Genomic DNA, 12,862 nt, shown 5'->3' on the forward strand with positions numbered 1-12,862 from the left:
TTTAAGACATATTTATGAACCATGTCTGTATCAGCTGTATCATTTTTCAGATCAACAGTTTGGTGTGGCACAAGAAGGTTCTTACAACAAACACAGATCTTTATTACCATTTTTATCTACAGATTAATTAAAAATCATGTGTTTTTTTCTTCCATTTTTGGTTTGATATGGTTTATGGATAGGGTTTGCTGTGGAAAATAGTTTGAATATCTAGTTGTGATAACATGACAGCAAAACACACAGAAGACAACTAAACTTCTGTAGTTAAATGCTGCCACCTACTGGCCTTTATACAGCAGCACACTAGATTATATTGCAGAGAAAAAAATGTTTAGTAATTTCACAAATGCATGATTAAAATTGACACCAACACCTTTCCCAATAATTCCTCTCATAATCCCAATGAAACCATCTCAAAAGGCTGCTGTCAAAATCCTTTATCAGATGTAAAGATTGATCTATGTACATACGGTATGTAATTGCATTCATTAATGCAACTTTACATGTCAGAAAGATATCAGAAAGGGAAGAAACAGGAACAAAAGACAGGAGAAGTGATCAAATGAGACAAACATTGGGCAAAATGCCCCCACAAATTAAATCCAATGGTACAACAGCAGCAGAAGATAAAGATAAAAGGTGAAATGAGGTGCTTAACGAGACAATCTTACAAAAATAAGTAGTAGTAGTAAAATAAACAGTAGTAAATAATAAAATAACAGATTTTAACCTGCATTTATACATTTGACAGCTTTCACTAACTGGTTGAATTCCAGTTAATATGTTGGTCTAAAAAAAACAGAGTCCAGTAAAACAAAAATATTGACAAAACACTGTTTTCTAAAGAGCCTGTGTATGTTATATCCTTTAAAATCTAACCCTATCAGTAAAAAAAAAAAAAAAAGCCATACCATGCCCAGAGAAGAAAAGCTCTGAAATAAAGATAAAATTTGTAAGAAGTTCTGTACAAGTCCACATCAGGATGTTGAATCACTGTGATGTTCCACACAGTGTTGTGAGGCGATTCTGTCAGGAAGAAATAAAGACAAAAGGTCAGAATTAAATACGCTAATATTACACTAAATAATAAGAGAAAACAGGTTTATTGCATATATACTTCTATCCAAGTATGTTAGAGATGTGTCCAAACCCTAACCACTTCACAGTGACACTACAGAACTGATCAATATACCTGCAACTGTCGAATGCTCCTTAGGGCGGTTTCATCCAGGAGTGACAGATCCACTGAGTCCATCTGACTGGCCAGCAGCTGAATACTCTGAAGTAACACATTACAAAACAAATGGTCAACAAATTGAGTAAAACATGAGTAAAACACACAGGTCACATCTCATCATACACATAGATCAAAAACTTCCAAACCACACAGAGAAATATTGTCACATTAATGTTGTATTAACGTTGATTTGATATACAATGATCCCTAACTGAATTTCCTCTGACGCCAAAAGAGAGTGCAAAAAAAACCCATGTGAACTATTTCTGCATTTTCAAGCAAATAATAATAGTAATTCTAAATATTTATTGCTAATTTCTAAATTAAAAGGTTCAGTCTGATCTGTAAATAAGAATCTGTCCTTTATTGATCTTCCTGATTTAAGCAACGTAATAGTCAAATAAATGACTCTCCTGTGTGATCCAGAAGCCTGAGCCCTGCCACCTGTGTGCTCACCTCTCCGTTGCCGATGGGAACGTTGATGACGATGTCAGTGTCGCCTGCTGCAATGGGAGAGCCGTTGACGGAAATGCTGTAGACCCTCTCTTTGTGGCGGGGAATTCTCACAGCGGGGGTCTTGGGGAGCCTGAGGAAAAGATGTTTGCAGTGGTGAGTGATGTGTGAAACGCATTCTGCTTAGAAAAAAAAACACACCTACAGAAACTCCAGTGACAGATGCTGTATGACACATAAAAGCCAAGCAGGTTTCTATTCTAATTGAGTGTTCAGAGAATTACAATCACTATAACACCTAAAAGCAAAAAGTGAACATCAATTTCTTATGGTGAAATTGCTTTAGTGTTAATCAACACTGACTATAGCATATGAAGCAAATGGTACACTGGTGCAGAATTTCAATCAGTTCATTTCTGTGCAGCGCAACGTTACTGTCTGCTTTCTGCCGTAACTTGATATCTTGAACGTTGCGTTTTTATGCATAATCCACAATTTTTTTTTGGTAGTGAAATCTAATGCATGCGTCGAATGTAATGCTTACCTTGGGTCAAAGCGTGGGGTGATGAGAGGAGTCGAGCCCATCAACAAAGAAGAATCCAGCATGTTTCTGGCAGGAGTGATCATGGGTTTCCTTGAGGATCTGAATCCACACAGACAAAACATATATTAAATGAGGCTATTGGCCATTACAGACATGCAAATTGAAGACAAAAAAACCAAACAAACACATTAGAAATAGAGAAATAAAGACAAATGAATGTCTTACCTTCTGATGGAGGTGTTTTGCTTGCTGATTGAAAGTGCTTTTGCTCTTTTGGAGGTAGTTGGAGGCTTCCTCGTTGCCTTACCCTGAATTAAGAACAAGTGGTTAAAACAGCACAACACTGTATTCGAGATTTGACACCATCCAACCCACATATTTATGATCAGCGATGTTACATTATTCTTCAATCAAAAATCAGCCACTACCTTCTTCACTGTGCCCGGGGCGTTTTCATCCTCTGAACAGGATTTGCTTCCAGCCTTTTTCTTTGTCGCTGCTGGTTGGAGACAAGATTGATTAAATCCCTCTCTTTGCACGCCGAAATGCAAATGCCACTGAACGAAAAATATCCTCAAGCATTTCTGTGTCAGCATCATATTGAAATTGTGAGTTTTTATTTGTGAAAAAATGAGGGTTAACATACTTTTCTTGACTGATTTTAGAAGGACGGCGTGATCCTCGGCCACGACACTCTCAACTATTGCTGCTTCCTCTTCTCTCTGTTAACAGATAGACATAAAGTCACAAAGGGAATCTGAAACCTTTGACACAGTGTGAATTGTGATACATGTAATGAGATGAGACAGATACTCAACTCACCTTCGTATCATCCACCTGTGGTGACTTTGGTTTCTCAGACTCTGTAGAGAGAGAGAGGAGGGAGTAAATTCTTTTCATATTATGTTGACAGATGGGTATATTGTTGTTGTAGTGTATGTTTACAGAAAAAAAGCCCTGTAGTGAAGATTATAATTTTACATAGACTTGTCCACTTATGATCAGATCACCCAAGATACATTTTAATACCAGGTGTGAAGAGCTCCTAAGAGTAATGTCAAAGGTTTTGTGGTAACTTACTGCAATATTCCAACCAGTTCATTTGCCTGACTGCTTTGGGGAGCTTAATCAGTGCCATGTTGTAGCTGTTGTCCACATCTTTCAGCAGCTGGTTCATCTTCTCTTTCAGTTGTTCAACTCTTGTCTTTACTGTAAAAAAAAAAAAAAAATGTTTGTAAGAAAATGGCAAAAACACGTAGATCACAAAGCCAAAGCCCACAGTGGAGTCCTCAAGTGTCAACATATTCAGTTTACTGTCATAGAAACCATCCAGTATCAGTCACATACTGTATATACTTAACTATATAACATATTATGTATATCATAACTATATAACACTCTCAATGCTACCTTACAAATATAATATTTAATACTGCTGAAGAAGATGTACTGTTTCCTGTGAGGACAGCAGTATATTAAAGGTTAGTTCACACATTTCAAGTCTCTCATAAAACAACATCCAGGTGCCCATAAGAACACAAAGAGGTTTCACTCACTGTAATCATTCCTCCTGTTCATACTGGCTATTAAAAGATCCCCTTCATATGTGGTTTGAATGTAAGGGATGGGGGCCACAGAGTTATTTTGTGCATAACTCATATGAGTTGATCAAATAGATAGATAGATAGATAGTTCATTAGATAGATAGATTTATTGTATTTTAAGCATAAAATTCCCTCTTTGTGTTTCCTCTGACTGATTTCCTATTGAGCTGTGGTGAAACCATAGCAACAAAAAGACTTTGGCACTAACTGTTGCTTGACTCATTTGGACAGCTGAAGTTTCACATTAGCTTGAGATAAACTTACAATACATTTTTGCACAGATGGAGGACTGTGGACCCCCATCACTTACATTGTAAGTACATTATGAAGTTGTCTCTCTAATAACCAGTATGAAAGGGAGGAATGGTTATGGCAAGACCAAAAAAACTTACTTCAACGTTCTTTTGACAACTGATTGTTGATTTCAAACTGACTTTAGAAAAAGTATGAACCGGTCCTTTAACCATAAATGAAACATATTCACCTTCGATGTCGAAGTCCTCCAGGAAAGCCTCCAGCTTGGCCGTCTTGGGGTTGTTTTTACGCTGTTTGGTGGTTCTCTTCCTGGGAGCCATGGCTGCACGAATAAACAGCAAAAAACAGAGGTGAATTCACACACAGTTGTCAGCACAAAATAACTTCAGTTTGTTGTATTATGTAGCTTCAGGATATAACTAACTTTACTGCGGACATGTTGCTAGCTAATAATCGAGCTAACGTCCGTTTGGCAAGATCACGCATTTATCCCGCAATGTGGCTAAAAAGCGTGGTATCTAGGTTCAATAATACTCACAAATGATACATAAAACCACCAAATACGTATTCCTATAATGGTGACACATACTTTATAAGCATTTCATTACCTGATAATGGTGTTTTTCTCCCTCTGCTTACCGACTCTTCCTCGTTTTTTTTCTTTTTCTTTCCACAAAGCAGTTTTCAAATCTCCGCGCTGGGTGGGGCAAACATCCAAAGTTAACCAATTAGATCTCACGTTTGCGTTACGTCAGGGCGGAATTTTTCTCGACCAATCGTAACAAGAGACGTCACTGTTTACATCAGGAGAACCAAAATGGTGCCCAAGCAGCATGGTTGCATTAATGTAAGAATGTGATGTTATTAGCAGCCAACAGCAGACAACCACGCTTTCAAAGGCTACAGACGTCACCGTTGCTCTAAACTGGATTTTAAAACATCTAGACAAAAGGATTTATTTATTGGAAACACACAGCTCTTTTTGGGGGACAGCTAATGTCTAAAATCGGCACCTGAAATGTCAAAAGCTGCACTATTATCACTTCAACAAGCGCTAAGGAAAAGCTTTCAGACTCTGGAAAGCAACCAGAAAGTATGGAAGAGTGTGCTGTCCGAGTGCAGCCCCCTCATGGACTCTCTCGGGAACTTGGCAGAGCAGTGGAAAGCATTGTCCAACATCCAGCTCTCCAACACACCTCTCAAAGACTTCCCAGACCTGGAGGAGAAGCTGCGTTTCAAACTTTTACTAGCCACGGATACAGTGCTGGGGAAACTCAATGAGAAGCTGTGAGTAACCGGATGGATCCTGCTAAACACCATGAAATCGAGATCGCATATTATTACATATCTCACAGCTAATTCATAAGCAGTTAATAACATCCCATATGAGGACAGGAGTGCAGGGCAGACTCAACTTGCTGTGTGGGGTCTTGAGTTGAATATGAGCCCCCTCCTTGACCCTCTCTTCCATGACATGCTGAGATTGAAAAGCCACTGATTATTCAATACAGTGAAGGGGGGTTGGAGCCACTGCCAGGAGTGAGATATTGCTTTTTATAAAGCTGTTACCAAATATTACAATATAGAAATTAGAGACACAATTGGACATGTGATATACCTCCAGTACATGCATATTACCTAAAGCTAATTAAGTTTCTAAAACACTAACATGCTTGATGCACAGTTATAAACGTTATAAACCCTATGTAATATCTCAAAACTACAGATATGCCTATTATCTCTTCTTCTTATCCTCAGGTCTACTCTCCAGTCTGTCAGAGACGCCATCAGTAACCAGGTCTATTCAGTCCTCCAGCTGTACGAACAGAACACAGACAGTCTGGATCTGCTCACTTTAACCGAGCGCTCGGCAACCGCCCCGTCAATCTCTGACATGCTGGAGTGGCTGCAGGATGCTGAGCGTTACTATCGGCAACAGTATCCTTTATGTTCACATTTGTATTGGCTTGGATTTGTATTGGTGGTTCTTTTTATTTCTTCCTCAACTCATGTGTTCAGATTTCTGAAAAAGAAGACTCTGCTACAAACGGTCCGATCGGACAACCTCTCCCTGCTGGAATCTACTCCTGAGAAATGGAAATCATTGGAGTCTCCCAGTGCAGATAACCACATCACAGGTAAATGTTTTTTCATTGTCATGCTGCTGTGTAAAAGACTTTGTCATTATAATTAGCTGTCAGTGGTAATAGCGGGTGTGCGTGTGCAATTTATGAAGCTAGAGATTTGAAGGTGAACCAATTACTTCTTTGTTCAATTTCAGATACACTTTGCAAAGTGTCCTTCTTTATGGAGTCCCAGTGAACAGAGTGGAACTCTCTCCTGCTTGTGGATATGAAGTAATTTATTTGAAGAGGCTCAAAGAGAAAAGTGGGATCATTTTAAGAACTTCAGATGGATGTATTTGCTGTGGATATTATGATGAGGACTGGATTTTCTTTTCACAGCCCAGCCAGGTAAAATAACATTAGACTGCATCTGCGTTTACTGGACTGTAATTCAAAATGAAGATGGGACTTGCTGCCTATCAGGAAGAGAAGAACATTGTGGCATCATTTCATACTTGAATGCTCTTACATTAAAAATCACTGTTGTCTGTGATGGTCAAACTGGTCCTATCCAAATGTGTTTTTGAGAAGAAAACAGCACACACACACAAGCATAGATAGAAACGTTATCGGTGGAACACAGTTTAACAAACTTGTTTTATTTCACAATTTTGATTTATGCAAACTCAGTCAAAGCTTTATGTGACAGATCGGGAGGTAATGACATTGTCAGAGAATAACTGGTTGAGAAATCACTGCAATCATCACCACACAAGCCATCATTAAAGCCATTGTAACAGTCATACTTTTTCATGAAGTCTTTTGGTTGATTTGACTATAAAGGCAACAGGCTTTCTTCAGGCACTACTATAAATCACATTGGGGCAAAAGTCAAATTTCAACCAAACCTGAATGTTATAAGTACTGAAGACAAGTTTAACATTACAAAGAGATATACAAAATGAGCCAAATATAGATATATTAATAAATATATATGATTTATAACTTAGATTTAACAAACAGAGTAAATTTAGAAACGTATTGACTGTCTCCTGATGGACTCCTCAGTCTATCCACTGATGGCCTTTCTTCAGGTTCTCATTGTGCTGTTGCTGCTCGCACACATCATCCTATACATACTCCTTCATTGGTACACTGTTCGATGTGATAGGTTTTGGGGGATCTGGTGCTGAAGCAGGTGAATTAGCAAAGCTGCGTCCTATGTAGCCCCTGCGGTACCTGCCATCCCTCTCCATGAGGGGGCAGGTGCTGCTCAGCACAGCTCCACTGATCATAAGGATAACTGCAGATGCCCAGCCCAGATAGATAGCCTGACCCAGCTCTCGCTTGTGCATCAGGGGCACATTGGGGTTGTAGAAATCCTGGATGACGGTGTTGGCAGTCCAGGAAACAGGAATGAGCACGCACAGGCCCGTCAGAATAAAGAGAACCCCGCCAGAGAGCGCGATACCCGCCTTGGCCCGACGGTCATCCCCGGCGCAGGTGGTGCACTTCATGCCGCAGCAGGACACGGTGCAGGAGAGCCAGCCCATGAAGATGGCCAAACACATGAGGGCGCGGGCTGCCTGGATGTCAGGAGGCAAGGCCAGCATTGAGTCATAAGTCTTACACTGCATGTGACCAGTGGTCTGGTAGATGCAGTTCATCCAGATGCCTTCCCATTTGATCTCCGAGGTCAGGATGTTGCTGCCGATGAAGGCCGAGACCTTCCACTGAGGCAAGGCTGTGACTGCGATCGCCATGATCCAGCCGGTCACCGCACAGGTGAAGCTGATGAGCTGCATGCCTGTGTTCACCATGACGACACTTCTATAGATCTACAGCTTCCTCTGAGTGTCCCTTTCTTTTGTTCTACCTTGTGGTTTGCTGCAGTTGTTAGTTTATTTCTCAGCCTTATTTTTGTCTTTAAAAGTCTTTTGGTTTACTTGTACCTTTCCTCTCTGACTTGGCCAAGCTTCCTACTGTCTTTGCCAAAATGTCACCTTATCAGCAGCCATTTTCTTCTCTTTTTCTCTTCCTTTTCAACATCTGCTCACTGCTTTCTCTTCCACATTCGTTGGGTTATCCAGATGCAATCTCCCGTTTTCTCTTGGTGATAGTCATCCGCCTGTTTTGAAAGCATCAGAGGCCTGCACACTTTCTCCTCTTTTTCATTCCAGAGTTTGAGTCAATGCATTATTGAGTAGTCGATAGCTGTGCAGCCACCTGTGGCAACCCGCAGATGCAGGATCGATCAGGCTTCAGAACCAGCACAGTTCAGGCCTCGTGGATGAAATGGATCCTAGCAAGGCTTTTTTTTATAGTTTTGTGTAAGTGGTTCTATCCCTTCAACTCTGGTTCAGACCCAGGAGGGTGATTGTTGAACTGCTGTGTATTTCAGTGCCACTCTCCTGGTTTGGTGTAGCCTTACCTAGATGGAACAGACTGATATATCACCTGATACTTGGATCCAAGGCCACTGACACTGCTATGAGCGTATCTTATCACAGAACGGTTGAAAATAGCGATGCTTGAAGACACAAAACAAAAAGTGGCGTAGCTTTTTACTACTTTGTCGACAGAAATCTGATGTTTAGTCCTCACAAAATGAACAAAAGAAACATCCTGTAGAGACGCAGCCGATGAAACAGTCAGTCAATGATATTCCCCCTTATTTGAAAAGGTCTTCCTTTGGTGTGCTAGACTCAATAGATTAGCGTTCCAGTCTGTGAAAGAAAAGCAAATGTTTCCTGAGGAAAACAGCCAGCAGAGCTTGTCATCAGACTCTGCTGCGGTTGCTAGCTGAAGTGTCTCCTTGTTGACAATAAGAGCACGGGGGTCCAAGCCTTGAACGAAGCCACTTCAGACTTCAGCTGCTGCCAGGCTTTCACCCTCCCCCTTAAACCGCTTCCTTTTTGGTAGCAACGCAGCCCAAATGGGTCAATCCGGTTCCAACAAAAGGGTATAAATAATGATCAGGGCCACGTTATCAGACTTCTGGGTAAGCAGAGCATCGGGTCAATCCCTCCCATCTTCACTACTGCTGTTGACAGTCAAACCTGTGAGAGCAACACTGAACCCCCAGGAAGGAAAAAAAAAACGATGCAGGAGGGGAGGGGAGGGGAGGGAGGGAGCGCAAAAGAGGGTGAGACAACAAAATGAGGGAGGAATGGATGGAGCGGTGTATGTAGGTGGATCAGTTAACACAAAGACAACATGGGGGGGGGCTTTTACAATGGGGATTACACTCTATGTTTCAGCCCCATACCGCACAAACTCGTCCGCATTTTAAAGGAGCTTTCACACAAAAAATGAGCTTTCAGTTGACTTTTTTTGTCAGACTGGAGCAATGAAAGGGAGAAAACAGCTGTACAAAAGGGGACATAGTTGTTTTTTCTTTAACAATAGCTGGCTAAAATGCTGAAAAGCCACAGGAGAAAATATACAGGTCACAGGTAAAAAGTCAGTGTCTATTGTAGTATGACAAGCAGGTCATTTTGAACAGTGAGAAAAATTACAAAAGCCTAAATTCTGACAGTTCACCCAACCATGCTTTTTGGTTTAATCTTTGGTTCATTTAAATTCCCAGTTACATTTATTTAAATTGTTTTAGTTATATTCATGGCCAATATGTTGCTAAAATAAACAGCTGGAAAAGAAAAAGAGAAAAATTAGATTGTGCATGTAACAGACGGATCTGACAGCAGCTCTTTGTCTTCATATACTGTATAGAAGTTTCTCCTCTACATAACCCTAAGACTCCCTCTCGCTTCAATCTGCATTACATTGAACCCTCATGCAACATTGTGCCGATGAATTAAATATCATGGTACCGAGATCTATGGTTCAGGTTTCCTTTCTTCTGTAGTCCCCCCCCCCCCGCTGCTCTCCTTGGTAACGGTGGTCATGACAACAAGCCAGGACACAGGAAACGGGAGAGGAGAGAGAGGATGATACACAAAGGGAGGCAGGGGAAGGTGACACATACCAATGATGGCTATCCAGTGTGAATGAATAGAAAGACAGATGTGTGTGTGTTTGCCTACAGAAGAACAATATAGGATTGTAGTGGAATTACTCGTATGTGGTTTTAAATACACAGAACCCCCCCCCCCCAAATTTAGATTTTCAATTTAACTATATTTTGTATTAACTCAGTATCACTGAGTTAATACCCCACAGGGTTAGGGTTAGAATTTGGTCCTTTTCAGTTCAACATTGATGATAGCAGCATTGTCATCAACACCACAGCAAGATGCCCCTAAATTACTGTGAAGAGTCAATATTAAGTTACAGTACTTATTTCAACATCTATACCCCAGAGGTCTTTACTTTTTAGCAAAAGCCTGCAAGTAATGCTTTGATTTGGCTATGTTTGTTTTTGCACTTTAAAAAAACTTAACTAGCTTACTTCCAGCACCTCCAACTTATAAGCATTTAAGTTGCCTCATCATTCAGCTTCATGACTGATGGCAACATAGTAGTTTATCAGGTCTTTTATGTTTTAGACAAGAAGACAAATTTACTGGATTTTCTCTGTGACAATGCAGATAAATGATGCTGTCATTAATAGTGCAGGGACCTCAATCTGTTTAATTGCCATAAAAATGACTGTAGTGCACATATACAGTCATTTACTCATTAAAAAGTGGCGTTTATTGTTGTAGTTTTAGGGCTTTACATGGTTAGACCAGGCTCTGAGCTATATTAAATACTCAGAACTGTCCCATATAGTGTTTCGAGGCCTGATCACCAGATGTTTGGGACTTTTAAATATCTATATTAAACCTGAGGTAATAACAAAAATGAGCAGTACAATAAACCCTGTAGGTGAGGAAGTGTCTGGCCTCATCATAAATGTTTTAGTGTGATCTATTTACCTTGCCAAAGAATGCCATCTAGTGACTAAATACATGTATATAGAGGTCTTGGTGTTAATTGTTCATCTAGCTCTGTGTAGTTTATAGGGTATAAAAGTCACATTCCACTTCCATCAATGACGAGAACACACAATATATATTATAGGCATAAAATACCAATTTATTACTTTGCACATTAACACAAGAATTCCCTGCAGGCTAAAAAAAAAAAAAAAAAAAAAAAAAAGTATTTGAACAGGTCACATAATAGCAATAACAGCGAGTGAATGGCCCTCTGCGGGGGGTGGGGGTGGGGCCTGAAATACCCCGCCCCTTTACAACCTGTCAGAAAGGGATCCGTTCATTCACAGAGTTGGAACGCTCCAATTCTGTGAATCTATTGCTATTAGACAATCACACACAGCTTTAGAGACCACTAGCAGACAAAAAAATAAAATAAAAACAGAGCAGAGCTAGAACAACCCCCAAAAAAGGAACCGAAGAGGGAAAACAAAATAAAAATACACGATACACAATGTCAAATTACAAATCCGTTTAAGATATAACAATATATCAAAGTGAGAGGAATTTAAAAATAATTCATGCTCTCTTTCTATCGGGGCACAGAAAGAATTATGGATCTTTTTTTTTTCATTTTAAAAAGGTTAAAAAGAGGTAATCCTGCTCCGTAGATGCCATGGGGACCCCTTCACAAAGAGGAAGTGCATTTGCGAGGGGCCAGCAGAGTTGTCATGGAGACAGGAGAGCCCCCCTCAAGAGGCGTGGCCACAGGTACAAATCAGGAACGAGGAGACAAGAAAAAAAAAAAAAAAAAAAAAAAGGATGCTTGAGTAACCTCGCAAAATGAGGAGAGAGGGGTTCAGTTCTTTAACGGGTCCACGTTTGAAGAAAGTACCTCGTTTGAATTTGAACACGACGCAAAGAGCGGACCCCCCTCGCCTCAGGAAACAGCTTGTACCTCCCAAATTACTGACATTTGTGTAGGAATCTTTAAAATACACCTTTAGAGAGACTGGACAAATATTGCTAGCCTAAAAAACAGTCCCACTAAATTGATAAACATTTACCCAAAAAAAAAAAAAAAAAAAAAAGCATTTATATTTTTTTCCTTTCTCATAATAAATATGATTCCAAAATGTTTTTTTCTTTTTTTCTTTTTAAAAAGGACAATACTCTGGCATGCAGGCGAGCAAAGTCTACATTTTTGTTACTTAAAAAGAAAAATTGTCTAAAGCCTACATAACTATTCCACCAAATGCACATTCCCACTGATTGATACAAGCAAATGAAATAAACCAAAAAAAATAATTAAAAAAATAAAAAGTACAGAGACACAATAGCGAGAGTAGACCAACAACCACAATGAGTAGAATTATAGCTTTGTATTTCCACATTTGAAAAACTGGAACTGGGTTAATATTGCTTTGCGGTGTCATGTTAAAAACAGGAGGGGGTGATCATTTATCTGATTGGAGTTTAATGATCAAATAAAAAGATTTAAAACATCAAATCATCCCCCCGCCCCCCATTAAGAGATGCCAGATGAGTATTTCAATCACAGCCCGTTTGGCTCGGTCAGACTAGTGCACGTGATCTGCCCCCTTTAAACGAGGAGTGAAACTTATTGCATGCAATGCCTGGACGACACCCTCCCAATACCCCCACCCACCCGCCTCGCCTCGCCCCACTCCTCTACACTCCACTCCACTCCACTACCTGCCTCTCCGCTCTTGGCCAACGCCCACGCCTTCATCAGGTAGGTGCTCAAACTCATTCATAGTAAACCTGCTGCTTTACGGGTGGTTTATTACAAAAGGGTTTTC

The 12,862-nt window shown here is 40.2% G+C and overlaps 3 protein-coding genes across 4 annotated transcripts; 1 reads left to right on the forward strand and 2 right to left on the reverse strand.

Annotated features, from left to right (window-relative positions):
• Nucleotides 1-888: 888 nt before the first annotated feature.
• cdca8 (cell division cycle associated 8) lies at nt 889-4,746 on the reverse strand. 2 transcript variants are annotated; one of them, XM_053333904.1, is made up of 11 exons: nt 4,702-4,746; nt 4,323-4,415; nt 3,315-3,443; nt 3,057-3,097; nt 2,881-2,956; nt 2,663-2,730; nt 2,460-2,542; nt 2,235-2,333; nt 1,694-1,823; nt 1,193-1,279; nt 889-1,026 (listed from the first exon to the last, which is right to left on the reverse strand). In XM_053333904.1, the coding sequence occupies exons 2-11, from the start codon at nt 4,411-4,413 to the stop codon at nt 991-993; spliced, it is 840 nt and encodes a 279-aa protein (XP_053189879.1). In that variant the 5' UTR covers nt 4,414-4,415; nt 4,702-4,746; the 3' UTR covers nt 889-990. The 2 variants fall into 2 exon arrangements, with proteins under 2 accessions (XP_053189879.1, XP_053189878.1); XM_053333903.1 differs by having other exon boundaries at nt 2,663-2,733.
• Nucleotides 4,747-4,949: 203 nt separating this feature from the next.
• c19h1orf109 (c19h1orf109 homolog (H. sapiens)) lies at nt 4,950-7,112 on the forward strand. Its single transcript, XM_053333911.1, has 4 exons — nt 4,950-5,380; nt 5,852-6,031; nt 6,113-6,231; nt 6,375-7,112. Exons 1-4 carry the CDS (start codon nt 5,112-5,114, stop codon nt 6,413-6,415), a joined length of 609 nt encoding a protein of 202 aa, XP_053189886.1. The 5' UTR covers nt 4,950-5,111; the 3' UTR covers nt 6,416-7,112.
• Nucleotides 7,113-7,289: 177 nt separating this feature from the next.
• Nucleotides 7,290-7,979, reverse strand: cldn35 (claudin 35). The gene has a single exon (XM_053333910.1). It carries the CDS (start codon nt 7,977-7,979, stop codon nt 7,290-7,292), a length of 690 nt encoding a protein of 229 aa, XP_053189885.1.
• Nucleotides 7,980-12,862: the final 4,883 nt, after the last annotated feature.

This window comes from Scomber japonicus, chromosome 15 (genome assembly GCF_027409825.1).
Source record: "Scomber japonicus isolate fScoJap1 chromosome 15, fScoJap1.pri, whole genome shotgun sequence".
Lineage (NCBI taxonomy): Eukaryota > Metazoa > Chordata > Actinopteri > Scombriformes > Scombridae > Scomber > Scomber japonicus.